Source organism: Nymphaea colorata, chromosome 9 (genome assembly GCF_008831285.2).
Source record: "Nymphaea colorata isolate Beijing-Zhang1983 chromosome 9, ASM883128v2, whole genome shotgun sequence".
NCBI lineage: Eukaryota > Viridiplantae > Streptophyta > Magnoliopsida > Nymphaeales > Nymphaeaceae > Nymphaea > Nymphaea colorata.
In genome coordinates, this window is record NC_045146.1 from 24,120,066 (window position 1) to 24,136,156 (window position 16,091).

The 16,091-nt window shown below is 37.8% G+C and overlaps 2 protein-coding genes across 2 annotated transcripts; one reads left to right on the forward strand and one right to left on the reverse strand.

Annotated features, from left to right (window-relative positions):
• Positions 1–3,341: 3,341 nt before the first annotated feature.
• On the reverse strand, positions 3,342–9,065 carry LOC116260038 (uncharacterized). The gene is made up of 6 exons (XM_031638111.2): positions 8,598–9,065; positions 5,907–6,041; positions 5,615–5,702; positions 4,378–4,472; positions 3,895–4,062; positions 3,342–3,765 (listed from the first exon to the last, which is right to left on the reverse strand). Exons 1-6 carry the CDS (start codon positions 8,950–8,952, stop codon positions 3,605–3,607), a joined length of 1,002 nt encoding a protein of 333 aa, XP_031493971.1. The 5' UTR covers positions 8,953–9,065; the 3' UTR covers positions 3,342–3,604.
• Positions 9,066–10,220: 1,155 nt separating this feature from the next.
• Positions 10,221–13,800, forward strand: LOC116261304 (uncharacterized). The gene is made up of 3 exons (XM_031640002.2): positions 10,221–10,538; positions 10,656–10,710; positions 12,211–13,800. The coding sequence occupies exons 1-3, from the start codon at positions 10,444–10,446 to the stop codon at positions 12,325–12,327; spliced, it is 267 nt and encodes an 88-aa protein (XP_031495862.1). The 5' UTR covers positions 10,221–10,443; the 3' UTR covers positions 12,328–13,800.
• The last annotated feature ends 2,291 nt before the right edge of the window (positions 13,801–16,091 follow it).

Here is a 16,091-nt window from a genome sequence, read left to right on the forward strand (position 1 = left end):
AAGATCCACATTATATTATAAAAGTCACAGATCTATAGACTACAATCGTGAGTTTTAAAATACCTATAAATTTAGCCTAAAACATGTGAGATGTCTAAAGTCTAAATTTAAGTTAAACTTTCTATTGAATTAAAATATGTATATGAATAAGTTGGGTAGGTGATATTCCTGGGCAATTTGATTTTACTCTCAATAAATTCAGCTAGTCCCTGTCCAGACAGACCATTCGTTCAATACACTATCGAGGGCGATCGCACCGTGTGGGCCAGTTGACCCCACGGTCCACCTTTACCTTTTCTTCTTTTTTAGGTGAACAAAAGGTTCAGGTCGTACGAGCCATCAGCAAGGACTCATAGCTGTCATTTCCAAACGAGGAGATGCTTCAAAAGAGAAAAACAAGGTATATGTGTATGCACTTTTGGACTTGAGCACATTGAAAGTTGTTTTCCTCGTAGATGGAAAATGTTTAAATTTATAGATATAAAAATTAGTTATAAAATTCAGATGCATATATCAATAATATATTAAAAATTAATTTAACATCAGCATTGTTTTTTTTTTCAAAACTATATATATATATATATATATATATATATATATACCCTCAAGAACATAGCTGGTATGTTTGGGCATTGCTGTTACTTTTTTATATTGTAAAAAGTAGTCGCGCTATACTTGAATTAGATAGTGTACCATAAAATCTTCTAGATCAAGAAGCACCTTTGGACCCTAAAAAAAGAGAAAGAGGTGGCTTCACCTTTCAAAAATGATATATATATATTATTAATGAGCATTAATGTTGCACTACATGATTTGAATTGCACAAGTTTGGTCTGAATTGGTCGATTAAATCCATATCAGCTGATGTGTGAATAAAATAAAAAAGCAGTTTATTTATAATTTTTAATGTAAAAACAATTAAAATTGCTAATGAATGCATGTACATATCTGATGTTTATTGGATGGCAGACCTCTCTTTTTCTTTCTTCTTTCGATATCATTTGCCAGATTGCTAAGGGACCGTCCTGCTTCTGCCACATTCATGAAGGAAGGAGCAGGTGCACATTCTACTATCGCCATGGCCGGTCGACGTTGATGCTCTACCAAATAAAAACAATTGTGACATCACAACCAAAGGAAGTTGAAGGTGAGCCTTCACCACCAAGCCTTTATGAGGACAGCACTCTTCAAATTAAATCAATATCAATGTCTTTTTCTTGTTTAACAATATCTAAACACAAAGTTTCTTTGAAAATGTGGTAATTTTTCTTTCTTTCTCTCTCTCTCTCTCTCTCTCTCTCTCTATATATATATATATATATATATACTTTTATAACTTTGGTTTGCATTAAGGCCGAAACCCATAATTAGACTCGCTCTGTTCCTTGTACCATATTTATAGTTAATTGCTGAGAGATGTGCATACGACAAGTCAGCCGAGTTCATATACCGGTTGGCTAAGTACATTTCAGATTCTGACACAATCAATGGGTATCCTATCTGGTAGCGACCGAACCGATTAAAGCATACAGGAAAAACAGTTCTTTTTTATTATCTTAGTATTAGTTATGACTCACTACTTTATTCGTTGATATATGAATATAATTTCAAAAATTTTATACTTGTAAATTAATAATAAAAAGTATAGTTTTTATGTTTGAATAACTTTTCAGATGTCAGGCCGAAGCATATCAACTATGTGTAGCTGATTTACTTTACAATGCTTACCAAAAGAACCCGTTTGCATGAAACACTCCAGTGGCCAACAGGGTTTCTGTAAAAGACCTTTTAGGTAAAAGAAAGTGGCGGCCTCACACAACTTCAAAAGCCTGCCCATCTCCAACTTGCATTTTGTTTTCTTCATTAGAAAAGAAAAGTGCTGCATATTGGAAAGAATGTTGATCTTCCCAATGCAGGGTTCAATTCCTTAGCGAGGTGGTTTTTGTGAAGCCCACCTTAAGACACCTTTAGCGAAGATGGCATAAGAAATTCGTCTACAATAATGCTTGTTTTTGTCGCAAAACCTGGAAGTTCTTCTAAGAACTGGTCTATGATGTGTTTGGACGGCTTCCTCAAACTCGATGAACTGAGTGAGGGGTTGAAGAAGCTCTTATTGAGCCCCATATCACAATTTTGATGAGAACATCACTACCCAAAGGCTCAAACAGCGGACTAGAGAAATAGGCATCTCCTCTCTTGAAAGGATGGCACTGTTTGGTGCATTGTGGTTTCTGTATTGCCCTTTCGGGTTTAGAACCGCTGGTTGGTTATCAATGAGGCAGTCAATGGGAACATAGCAGTTACGTTGCTTTGCAAAATGTCTGGAAACATGTTACTAAAAATTCATGGTATTGGAATGGGTAGAAACGATCCCAAAACCCACTGAAAAAACAATTGCTTTTTAGCTGTCAATTTCAAAACAATCAAATGTAGGTCCTGTTGGCCTGGTTGGGTGACGCATCTAGAAGTAGCTTTCAGAAGCTACCCACCTGAAACAAAACCCTGAGGCCAAAATGGCACCTACCAACGTTCACCACAATAACTCCCTACCCAATTATACATTGTGCAATAATACCACCATCATAGAGCTTGGATCTTCTCTATACTTAGCAACTTGGAAGAAGAACCAATCAAAACCGATATTTGCATAATTGCATCTCCCTATAAAGCTACAAATCCGATAAATTTACTCAATTAAACGCATATTCAGATCCAAACACAAGTCTAATAGCAACTGAACAAATAGGTAAGTTTGAAGCCCGAACTAATCCATAGGTACATTTGGATCTTATCAAAATGTTCTGAACGTGGGTAACCATCGACAACGCTCCGGAATCGAGCGAGAAATGGATAAAAAAATCACCATCCGGAAGGAATAGTCCACAACCTGCACTGACTTAGCTTGCCAACTATTTCACCAAGCTTTCGAAGACGTCAAGTGCATCTTGTTGGGACCAAGGCACTGTAGAGGGTACAGGAAGCATGCGTGCTGTGATTTGCTCGATCCCTTAGCAAACACAAATTAAAAAGCATTTTCTAGTAAACAAACAATGGCATCTCAGAGTTAGTCCCACAATAAAAACTGTGAAAAAAAAACAGAAGAAAACAACTACCTTTATGTATTTGGGAGTGGCATCCGCAAACGCCTCAAATTTCATAACTAGGGAAAAGCTATGGAGCTATTGAAATCATACACAATCCCAAAAAGTAGAACGCATCGTCAGAATAAAGTTTTCAATAAAGACTTTATACGGTAAAAAGTATTCGTACAAACGAGTAAAGAAATAATAGAATCTCCTATACATGAAGTTGCGCTGCCAGCATAAGCATAAAATATGGAGAAGTATCATAAAAACCGCTTCATTATTTCCACTATGCTATCATCCGGAAAACAAAGAAAATTTGACAAGGAGAGCATTCTCCAAACTTTTATGGGATAGTATACATTGACGAGACCCCGAATCAGGATTTACCTCATTTGAAATGTTTAAAATAAACAATCTCAAAATTTTTAGAACTTCAGTTCCTCATAAAAAGTTTCTTCGTGGAAAAATCACCGTGCCAGAAGCTGTTAAGGGGCTAAGAGATTACGTGCAACTCAATCTCAGGATTTAATTCTTGCAGACTCTCCGACAGCTTCTTCCATTCTCCCGTACCAGTCACCGATTCGTGTGTTATTAACCATGTCTTTGCCGGCTGTCAGATATCTGATCGGTCTCAACACGCCAAAAACAGCAAGATCAGCTAAATTTGGCTTGGAGCCCCCTGCACAAGTGTAAAAAGTTCCAATTTATTTATTAATGTCAACAAAAGGAAAGCCAATTTGTTTTGAGGGAAGAAGAAGGAAAAAGGAAATCCTAGAGGAGGAAGAGGGAAGATGGGCAACGTTCAGACCAAGAAAATCCCTTCCATCAAGAGCTTCTACCCACGCTTCTGCTGCTTCATAGAGAGCTGCACGTTCATCTGTGATGTTATGCCTCTTTTTCAACTTCTTTGAAACAAAGTACATGGCTGCTGCTCCTGCATATTTGACACTGACTCTCTCCATGGTGCTGAAATTTCCTGCACTTCAGATGGAGAAATGGTCATTGAAGTCAAAACAGAAAGCCAAGACAGATGATGCAGACTCAAATCATAGAGATTGATGGAGAAGTTATCTCAAAGCTTTATCCTCCTTAAAACAAACTCATTTTTGCTTCTGTTTAAATATGATAGCTAGTAATTTCTATTCTCTATGTTTGACATGGCAGATCAAAGCCAACCACTGACCTGACTTTTCTTCCCAGAGTAGGTTCAAGCATTATCACAGAAGACATACAAAAGATGCATTCACAGAGAACTTAAGAATCAAATAATGAGAGAACACGGATAGTTTACCATGATCTGTTATGTAGTTGAAGGCCTCCAAGGCCTCTGAAGTGTTCCTGTATATATTTGGTGATAAGACATGCACCAGGTGATCATCAACCCACCTACACAATGATCAGAAAACAAACAGGTGATTACCAACCAACCGATACCATGACCAAGAAAGCAAGATATCTTTGCAACAAGAAGAAGCGCCGAAAGCCAGCATTAAGTTAATGAAAAGAGCAAGCTTAAAACGAGCACATCAAGACAACTCCTCATTAAATGGTCTCAGAAACCTTAGTGGGCTAAGTAAAGAAATTCAGAAGAAAGCCCTTAAGTGAATATATCAAAGCAAGCAAATTCCATTTACATAACATTTAGCGTCTGTGCAGGGAATAGTATCAGGTGATCTATAAGGAGTAGTAAGAAATGAATTACAAAGGACGAAATATCAAAATTCATACGATACGCTTACGATACATGATACGCTCGTGTATCATAAGTGTATCGCCTCTATCGTACGATACGGGGAAAAACACAAAATTCTTTAATTTTTAAAATTTAAACCCTCCCCCCTCTCTTTCTTCTTGTATTTAAAGACTCCAAGAGACATGGGAGGGAGAGATTTTACCAATTTTCATAAAAAATAACCAAGGATTCATCGATTTGGGGAGATATTATCGTTGAATCATGAAAGATGATAACTATATGTTTTGAACTTATGAAATTGTGATGTAATCTAAGTCCTAAGATTCAAATTTTCAAGTTTAAAATTGTGATGGATGCTTATTATGTTATTTTGAATCTTTGATTTCTTATTTTTGAATGTGTTGTCGATACACATAAATGTTCCTTATGTATGATGATCTTTTTGATATTTGAAAACATTTTCCTTGATTTCTGATTTTTTGTTTATTTTTTCAGATTTTTAATGATTTTTCTCTATTTTTTCTGATTTTTTAATATTTTTTAATTAAAAAAAATTAATTTTACGATACACTACGCTACGTTACGATACAGCGTATAGGTCGGCCTGACCAATACGTGATACACCATGCCTTTTCTAACATTGGACTATGTTACATGCTCAGTCTAGTTAGACCTCCAAAGTTCCAATCCTTATCACCTCAAACAGAACTAATGCTGGACACACAGCAGAAATGGTTGTATGTCCAAAATCCAAATCTTCAGTTGTATCCATGCGTGATAAATTTTTTGACAGAGAATGAAATAGAAAAAAAAAATAATCGAAATGTGAGAATACCTTCGCCATTTGTTCTCTTCAGAACTTGCATTGTCATCAACAGCATGACTATCAGGATGGATCCGGGAATATAACTTAGTAATTATATCTGCAAGGAAGCACACTGTCTAATTTAGACGAAAGCATATGATGGCATGCCACAGAAATCTTGCATGGAACTAAGTAATGACAAGGCAACATTAACTAGGACACTAGTGTCATGATCTAACCAAATTATTGTTCACATATGGATACAACCATAGAAAGGCAAAACATATAACATAAAAAAAAAGAGTTACACGAAGTTACAAACCTGAAGAGTCAACTAGTGGCTCGCCATCCACGGTCAGTATAGGAACCTTCTTATAATCAGACCATTTTATTTCCTTTTTACTGATGGGGTTGACCTCCACGACGGTGTAAGCAATGTCATGATAATCAAGGAAAGCTGAAAGGAATGCAAAACTTGCTCAGTGAAAAGCATAGAAAAAAAAAAAAGGAAAGAAAAATAACTTCTGCATACATACATGAATGCAAATATTTAAGAGTACATGTGGTAGTTGGTACTACATACAGAGATTCTGCAATTACCGTTACTACTCAAGGAATATTCAATAGAATCGAAACCCGCATATTTTGGCCATCTAAAAGACAGTAACTACAGCAGATACGCCTTCATGACAAATTGTTCGAGCTGCTAATGTGGTAGGAACAAGATAGCCAATTTTAAAAGATATGGATGCGAGAGTGTTTTGATATGTGTGTGTGGTCTATAGTGACAAATATTGTTAACGGGTCTAAATGGCGTTTCTAGAGTATTTTTGAGCAAAGCTGACAATATCAGAAAAAAAATTCCGCAATTCTTTTGGAAAAGAAAAAAACCTAAAAATTATGAAAAAGTAAAGTAAATTGAACTAACAAGAAAACATAAAAATTAACTTGATAAAACGCTAAAAATGATGTTTTAGTAATGACAGAAATGAAGATAAAAAATTTAACTTAAGTTTTAAAGTTTAAAGAAAAAAACAACATAAAAATGATGATAAAAAAATCACAAAATTCATTTTGGAGTGTTTTTTTTTTCTAAAAAAGACAGTTTTTTTTAGTTTTCATTATTTTTAAATTACCAGGCCCTTTAAAAAAAAATGGGTTTTCTGTGACTATGGTGTGCACAATCATGCACTTAGTACACACCCCACAAGAGCAATTTACTAAGTTTTAAATTCCATACCAGACTTAATAGCATGCCAAGAAGTTAAAACCCAATTGACAAGTGTAAAATATTCAGACCTCCTAGGACCCTAATCCTTGAAATACAGAGCTTCGGTACCTGGTAATTGAACAATGTTAAGAATGAAACTCACACGCGTTGGATGACATGGGAAAATTTTTTATCTTTTCTATATAATCTTCGGTAATATTCTTGATAGAAGTACATTCAAATTACCTAAAATATGAAAGCATAAGAAAAAACGCTAGCATGAAAAGAAAGGAGAAAAACAAAAACATGGAGATGGTCTGTAACAACTAAAAAACCAGAAACAGATGATTGATGTACTTAAATTGAATGAAAGAAGCATGAAAGGCAAAGAGGAAAAGAATTAGTTAAAATCTAAAAAAACCAGAAAAGAATGGGTATGTAGTGAAGGTCTTTTCACACACACATTTGCATTTATGTGTGTACATGAGAAGGTTATTTCTATTTGTCTAAATGCAATTTGCAACCAATTTGAATGGTTTCATGAAGATTTTATGCTAAGCTTTAGGAGAAATGTTTTGGCAACTGAAACTTTCAAGCATCAACATAAAATCAATTTCTAAGAAGCTTGTCTGAATCAACTGTTTCTTATTTGATTTGAGGGATTTGACCAGCTCACACCAAAAAACTAACCAAAGTTTTTTTTCTTTATCTAAATGATGTTATGTAAACCAAAATTAGTTGGATCTCGACTCAAACTACATACCACATTAGCCTAGCAGACTTGGGAAATTTGCCAGTCAGGGATAATACAGTCTTGAGGTATCCACTATAACCAAAATATAAGCTATCTAAGGATTCACAAACACAAATTGTGACCCATGTCCGAATTTAAAAATCTTGCATACTTAAGATTGAGTTTTCAGCATATAAAATTTGCAAAATGCTTCTTAAAATTCAACAGCAACTACTTAAGCAGAAAAAATAAATAAATAAATAACATGTCAATCATGTGCACAACAAGGCCAATCAAAATTTGCACTTCTGGACGAGTAAATTGGCATTTACTGTCGCAAGCATAAAGATAGCTTCAAGTCATTCATTTGTATGGGGCTAGAGGGTGCTTCCTTCATCTTAATTTTTTTATGTGAAATAACAGGTAACCACATTATTGTATTTTGGTTTAAACAAAAAAAAACTCAGAAATACAACTATCATCCTAAAAAGGGTAAAGCTGAAAAATTCTATGGAATTATAAAGTATCTTATATCGACTCAACCTGGCAGCGAACCTATTACACAATGGGGTTTTGGAAAATTTAACAGCAGAAGGCTTCCTTAGGAAAAGAAAAGTCTGCAGAAATTCCCAGTTTATAGAACATTTGAGTCTTAATTTCATCATTCACTTCCATCCACATCAAGTTAGTAGATGTCAGAAGCAAATCATAATCGTCCGACACCAGGGAGTTAAAACAGTGCCAGAAGTAAATCGAATAAAGGGAGATGTCTACTGAATCTTATACTTTCTCACTGATAAGTCTTGCTTGGAACTTGCTTCAACACTCGATTTCCGTGATAAACAAACAAACACACTAAAAGAACATCAAGAACGATCAACTTAAAACCAACGTGTCATGGTATGTGTAATCGCAAGAAACATTAAAATTTTTCACAACACACAGGCGATGTTTCTTTCCTCTGCTACTCAACTTAACAAGCCAACTATACGTCCCAACTGTACGCAAAATCGGCGCACATCAAAATTTTACCAGAACAGTGTAAGAGAAGTAAAATTCCGTGGGTTCACCTTTAACCTTGTTGCAGAAGGGGCATGCTTCGTACTGATAGAGCACGACGTTGCGCGGGGTAAGCTCGAGAGGGAGGCGCTCCTTCGCCTCCGCGTTTCCAGAGACGAAAGCGGCCGCGGCGGCGACAGAGAAAGACAAAGCACCGGCTAGGGTGAGGGCGAGAGAAGGCCTCCAGTTCGTCGATCCTTCTTCTAGGGTTTTGGGCAGAAAGATGGGGCCGGTGCGGGAAGAGAAGAATGCGACCCGCTGCAAACCGCCGATTCCGCAGTGATCGACGGACACAGATCCGCCGGCACACGAAACGGGTGCCACACCGCGGAGGGTGTGAGACACCAATCTCTGAGCCCTCCTCATCTCGCTTTCTCTCTCTCTCTCTCTCTCTCTCTCCTCGATTCAGGCGGGAGAGAGCCGAGGCGGTAACAGAGGAAACGATTTGCGCGAAGACGTGTTCGACCTTGGACTTTGGAGGGGAAGGGAGAGATCTGTAACCTTCTGGTCATCGCCCGTTAAATATTTCGTTTCTAAAACGGATCGACATCCAGATCCAATTAGCTCTTGGGTTTGGATAGTGGGCTGTTTGGACCAGGATCTAGGAGAACAACCTCCCCCTTGAACCCACATACGGTAGGAGTGAGCGGATCGGGTTGGCCTCAGATCTAGCCCCATGCCATTTGTCATTGGCTTGCAACTCGAATTTGGAGTTGGATTGAATGTCTTCAGACCCGTTTCTAACCAATACCGGATCCCAGTTTTACATGTAAACAAATCCAAGAGGGGCTTCGGATGACACCTTCTGAAGGCTTGGTTACCAGGAACCGGGTTTTTTGGAAACTTAGTTTTCTAAACCAGGTTTTAAAACCGGGTTTGTGGGTTGGGATGACAACATCCAAACCAGGTTATAATTTTTTGAACCTCAATTTTTTATGAGATCTTTCATGAAGTCTTCAGAAATCCATTTCAGCTGAACATTGAGGACAGTGAAACTACAGTTGAAAAACAAAAAATCACTCATCATGCATAATATAGTTACACCAATTTATCGCTTCATTCTGCCAATAGTTCTTAATGAGTTTATATAAGACCTACAAAGCAAAGCCACTTCCCTGCATATTTTCCTTGCCAAGTTCATTTCCATGAGTTTAAGTAACACTAGCGAATACAGTAATTTTGATCGAAACTAAGAAAAGTTAGAATCATTTCCTCTCGTGACACTTAAGTTGAAGGGTATATCATAAAACCACAGCTTTCAAATTACTTAATACTTATTGTGTACCACCAAAAAAAGGCTAATAGTTAATGGTTACTATAAAACATCACAGCAAAAAGGTGGGACAAAGAGATCATCTTGTTCAACCAAAAATCTAACAACATCAAGTTGTTGGATAACAATGTTCAACTTATCCACTAATTTTACAAATGGCAATTTACATTCCATGCAACAATGCACATGGCAGTCGAACAACTGGTTATCTGCACAAAGCTATTAGATTGCTTACACTTTGAACAGACAGGGAAAATAAACAAAAGAAAACCGAATAGAGGGAGAACGTGGTCAGGCGAGCCAATGAACGAACACGATGTTTGGCAATGATAGAATGAGAACTTTTTCTTTTTTCGTTCTACGTCTTGATTGCTGGACTTAGCCGCAACGTGGCCTGTGTGAGAATGTTAGGATAAAGTTGATTGATTCAACCGAAGATTAGATAACGGATGAAAGGCACCCGAGTCGTTTTTGCGACAGATCCGATTCGATCTGGGAGCCTGTTTGGTGGTAGAACCATGAGCCTGAGAAGCAGCCATCAGGCGGGAGGTGGGTAGCCGGAAAAGAAGTCGGGAAGCGCGGAGATGGTGAAGGGGAGCTTCGTCCTCCTCAGAGATGCCGGAGTTGCGAAGAAGCTCGCCGAGATCTTAGTTTGTCCTCTTTCCAAACAGCCACTGAGGTAAGAACTATATGGCGCCTTCTTTTTATCCGTACCTTCTGAGCCATTTATTTATTGTGTTTTCTAGTTATTCTCTTCGATGAATCTTCCCTCACTTCGCTTGTTCATTTTGGTCAGAGTATGCCAGAAAACAAATTCTCTGATATCGGATGCCCTAGGCGTCTCCTACCCCGTTAGTTCTTCTCTCCCTTCTGCTCGCTTTTTCTTTCGTCATCATCTCCATGTCCTTCTTCTTTTTCCCTTCTAATTTTTCATTTGTTAATTTTTGGTGTGGATGGATGAAAGAACCGTTTTTCGATATAAGTACTTTTTCAGGCGATTACTTACTTTTGATTCACAAGGGAAGGACAAACGCATATTGGATTATACTCAGGTGGTATCCCAACTTATCCCGCTTTATGGGATGGTGGTATAGTGCATTTCATGCTTTCTCTCCTCAATGTACTGAGTGAAGGAAAATTTACGATGGGTCGACGAATATTTGAAAACAATGTAAAGTTTGCTCACCTGAATCTATGTCCGATATTTGTTCAGTCTGCCTTATGATGAATAATATATTGATTTGTTGGTTGCTGTCAGACCGATTTATTTCTCGTGTTTTCTTTCCACAATACTGATGGATCTGAGGCCCAGTTGCTTCTTACAGAATGTACTTGCAATTCTATATGTCAGAGATGAACGAAAATGAGTTCTTACAATTGGAATTATTTTCATTATTTTTTACCCTCATAATCCTGTTCAGACCCTGTGATTCCGTTTCGGTCCTAGGTCATGTTTTTGCTTAGTTTAGAACGCCCTTGCCATTACAGGATGTGCAGTGGCACAATACAGGGGATTCTTGGCAAACAATTATCGTTCTTGGAAATAGGTCACATCACACATGATATCTAGTTTGATTTAGGTGAATTACATTTAGTTCAGTTGTCTGGATAAAGGTCAAATATTTTATGGCACTGTTCCATCATAATTCGTTGGAATTTGAAGAGTTATTTGGGTTTGGATTTTCATCATGCTGAGCTGCTGATTCTGTTTAGCCCTCATGCTTCATGAGTGCAGGTTAACAACGTTGAGTCGTTGACGTCCATTTTATGGTGCATAAGCATCAAGATGTATGTTGAACTCGCCAATAGAGTTTTGCTTCTAATTTTTCAGGTGTAATGGCCTATATGAGTTGAAGGTTGCACTGCTGCGATTGCTGTCGCTGATGCAGCCCAAGATCCCGGAAGCAAGGGTGAATGGTGGGGGGCCTTTGGGTCTTTTTTATGGGCGGTAGATTGTGAACCTCCTTCTCATTTAGAATGACCTGCTTGAGTTGAGACATCATAATGTGTTAAGACTATTGGATACTTTTTGAATATGAGACTTTTTAATTGGCAATATCTTAGATTCTGATCACAGCTTATACTCATTCTAATATCTTCTGCATAAATGCCAAGAGCTGGATGTGGCATATGTAACATATGCATAAATAATTGCTTCTAATTTCTTTATATGGATTGAAATTATTAGTTTGTCTGGTTATTGATTATATTAAATTTTGCTGAGCATGCATCTCATCCTGTTCTTTTCTCCAGGTAGGAAAAAGATGGGCCTCAATAGTCAAAGTTATGTTTTGTTTCAAAAGTCAAAACCATGTTCAGATAACCATTTTATGTTTGCTGAACTGCTGTAGGTAGTTGATGGAATACCCTGTTTGGTGCCGAAGGATGGGAAGCTGCTTGATGCTGATAATGAGATTGAAGAAAATAAGGAAGCAAGTACTGCAACTAAAGCATCTGATAACTTCTAGGAAGCAGAAGGAGAAATTTCATTTCAGCAGAAGGATAAATCATTGGTTTGTCAGAGAAGTTCTAAGCATGGACCATTTGTATGCAGTCCTTGCCTTGGATTTGCATATTCTGGTATAACTGCATTACTGTTCATTGTGGATATTGTTAGAGTTCTTCAAAGCGTGTGAAAACTGTGCCAAAGTGGATAATCTGGCGATTGAAGCAAAGTTGTGGATTGTTAGTGCATCCTCAAATGTTTTAAAGTCCAAATCAACAATATTTCAACTTTGTTCTTGCAGTATACCTAGGTGTAATCACGAGTCACGACCTATTTCTATGGCTTTCAATATAGAGAACTTCTAGGTGGAGAAAGCATATAATTCTTTCTTGTTATTGCACTGCCACAAGACTTCCCCTGTATTATGGATTCTCTCCAGTTCTTGTCTTTCATTTCCAAAGAAAGCATGTAATTCTTTCTTGTCATCACACTACCAAAGGGCATCAACTTCTGCTGCATGTTGGATTCTCTCCAACTCCCATCTTCCACTTGCAGAAAGGAAAACTCTGTTGATGCATTAGGCATGTTTGTCAAGTTGGAGAGGTTTTACTGCCTTTCCTTTTATCAGGCTTTCCAAAGGGATTCATTTGTAGGAACTAGCTAAACATCAAGAGGTTGACTAATTTGTGCACTTCGCAAGTTGGCTTTGCAAAACTGCTGGCATTTAATCATGATAGTTATCATAGTAGTTTCCTGTGTCCGCAGGATAGCAAAATCGAACCAAACTTTGGTTTATGTTTTTAAAGTTTTCTTCTAGCTGTTTTCATGTGCAAAGACCATAGTTACCAGTAAATGAAGAAGATAAAGAAGTGATACGCAAAGCCAAATTGGAGAAGTGAATGGTCTCTGACTCTCTAGAATATCAATAAGGCAATGGGACTCTGGGAGGCAGACTGAAGCAAATTGGGAGCGGGTTTCCACATAACCATGTCTAAGAGCTTATGACATCAAAATCAGGGTGCTATGGTTCCTGTTGCTGTGAATGTTATGCATGTTGTTTGCCTGGTTCTTTTCTGATTGATTCTGGGTCAGAATCTGGCCGTGTTGAAGCAACATGAGATCAGCAATTGTTATCCAGTGGATCATGCTATTATCACCAGCTACTTGCTGCTAGCAACTGCATGAAACCAGCAACGAAGGTTTCCTTATTCGCAGGTGGGAAAGCTCATAATTGTGTATCATTGCAATCAAATCTGACCACATGGATGAACTTGTCATGGTTCATTTCCTAAACCAGCTTTTTTATCATATTTGTAAACAGAAGTGGTGGAGCTCTTTTAAGAAAAGTTTTAAGCTGTCCATGTTTTGCAGTATAGAAATTGCATGTGTAGGTCAGGTGTGGGTGATCTGAACACATTTTCTAGCGAACTGATCTGTCATTCATCGACATATGTTTTCATTTGATTGAAACGGTTCTCGAGTGTGGGATTGTTAATGCAGGTTGACTACTCATTGGGTGCACAGACAATTTCTCCTCTGTATTCGGTAGTCATGTGGCATAGCAGCAGTTGGACACTTGGACCCACCATCCTTGCAACTGATGGTTTGTATGAAAGGACGCAAGTACCTTTCCTAGTACACGGCTTCAGTGATGGAACTGCAGAGTCCTACCCAACTCCTGACCCTGACCCCCTAACTTTTTTGTAGGAGTTGATAAGGATGTAACAGATGGTCTAAATATATAAGAAATCAGACCCTGTTGAAGTCAGTACAACTAAAATAACCAAAATTTCAGTATCTGCATTCACAAGGAAATGTTTGATTGCATGGATGGCTTTTCTTTTTGTAGAGAAGCAGAAATTATTCTTGAAGTACAAAGAAACCATCAAAGGTGTGTAATGTTTACTCTGGCAAACTTCTCATTTTGTACTAGGGCCCAACTTCTTTACTCATATGAAGACACCCACATGTAGATCCAACTTCTTTTTGTCTTGTGAATTCATCGAGGATATAGGCACCCTAGATGACTTCTCCAGCCTTTCAAACGACCCCTAAGGTTCGACTGCACCCAAGCTCATGTTTAAGCCCAGCATAGAGTGTCTGTCCCCCAATATAAGTCCGCCGATGAAAATTTTGTTGCATTCCATGAGTGTAACCTCAGGTTTATTTTAATCTTTGCAAAAAGTTTTGCTGCTGCTAAAAATGAAACTTCTCATCCATAAACTGCTGAAAGATGAAGACCCGCTCCTATTTGCGGGAAGAAAAGGTGCAGTAGTTTAATCACATACAGGTGCTACTTATGTTGTCATGCTTCACGATTGTGAGCTCCAACTCTAACCACCAGCCTTGATGACAAAGCAACACATGACCAACCAGTTCTATTAAAGCAGGCTCTCAATGCAGAGCGATTGCACATTCTCTACCGTCAGCGTATTCAATTCTCCTGTTTCCCTACCAAGTATGAGTTATGTTATGGCCTTCATTTTTGGGATCATGGGCATTAAAGCTAGACTGAGTTTATCAGCTTCACTGCCAGATACTAATGGAGTTACATCCAGTGAACATCCATCCGTTGAAATGCACTGCTCTGTGTGCTTATCAAAGTTAAAGAATGGCGAGGAGATCCGGCGATTGCCATGCTGCCATTTGTTTCACAAAGTGTGTGTTGATAGATGGCTGCAACTGTGCCGGAGAACATGCCCTCTTTGTCGGTGCTCTGTGCATGATGACGCTGGTTGGATCAACGAAGAAGATCTCACAGAAGAAATGGTTATTTGGTTTTCTTCCTTCCACGTAGCTGGATTTTGAGACGAACAAGTTTCATCTTCTACGCGCATATGCATGCTCTCTCTCTGGTCCAAGTGATTCAGATCTGGCCAATTATTAATCATAGTCTGCACGGAGAATCGGAAATGAAATACGCTAGTGTCATTTCCGTTGGCAATTGTATATTTTCAACAGAATTACTGAGTACATTAAGGCCTCTTAGTTTATTTATATCTTCCAGATGTGTGGCACAAGTTTTTGAGTTTTTGCTCAATATATTTTTGGGCCTTATACTGTTGCGTTCCACTATAAGCTAAAAAAGGTTCCCATGCGGCCCAATTGCGAGCATTTCTGAGGAAAGAAAATGGAGAGTTGAATATCTAACGATGAGGACCATTGAAATCTGCTGCCAAATGTTGCTATAATAAAAAATTTAAAATGAAAAACAGTCGTCACGAGGTATTGGCTACGATCTAAAGTATAACTATAGTTTATAGTAGTTTTCTTCAGCCATGGTTTTTAAATTTTTAATAATATATATATATATATATATATATATATATATATATATATAGAGAGAGAGAGAGAGAGAGAGAGAGAGAGAGAGAGAGAAAGAGAGAGAGAGAGAGTGAGAGATGTGTGAAAATTTATTATGTATGCTTTATCATCTTCACCCACCATAGATACGCATAGTGGAAAGCAGAGTTTTCTAGTTGGACTTAAACAAGAGGGGCTCAGTTATGTTTTTCGATGCATTGGCGATAAAAGCGCAGACAAAATATCCAGGGAAACCAGCGCACAGCACTTGTTTGGTGAGACCGCAACCGAAACAGGAACGCAGAAAGCAATCGTGGAATCACTTAAAACGTCATGCCAAATGTTTATAACTTCGCCTATAATTGGCCTAGGCCTTCATTGTCTGAAGACTAATTAACTATATATATATATATATATATATATATATATATATATATATATATATATAGAGAGAGAGAGAGAGAGAGAGAGAGAGAGAGAGAA

Bases quoted from the DNA above. Each gene is read 5' to 3' on its own strand.
- LOC116261304 (XM_031640002.2), top strand. From the start codon at position 10,444: ATGGTGAAGGGGAGCTTCGTCCTCCTCAGAGATGCCGGAGTTGCGAAG. The intron at 10,539-10,655 runs GTAAGAACTATA...CATTTTGGTCAG, and splicing joins CTTTCCAAACAGCCACTGAG to AGTATGCCAGAAAACAAATT. The intron at 10,711-12,210 runs GTTAGTTCTTCT...GAACTGCTGTAG, and splicing joins CCCTAGGCGTCTCCTACCCC to GTAGTTGATGGAATACCCTG.
- LOC116260038 (XM_031638111.2), bottom strand. From the start codon at position 8,952: ATGAGGAGGGCTCAGAGATTGGTGTCTCACACCCTCCGCGGTGTGGCA. The intron at 4,473-5,614 runs GTATTCTCACAT...ATCATTGTGTAG, and splicing joins GAAGAGAACAAATGGCGAAG to GTGGGTTGATGATCACCTGG. The intron at 3,766-3,894 runs GTCTGAACGTTG...ACACTTGTGCAG, and splicing joins TGATGGAAGGGATTTTCTTG to GGGGCTCCAAGCCAAATTTA.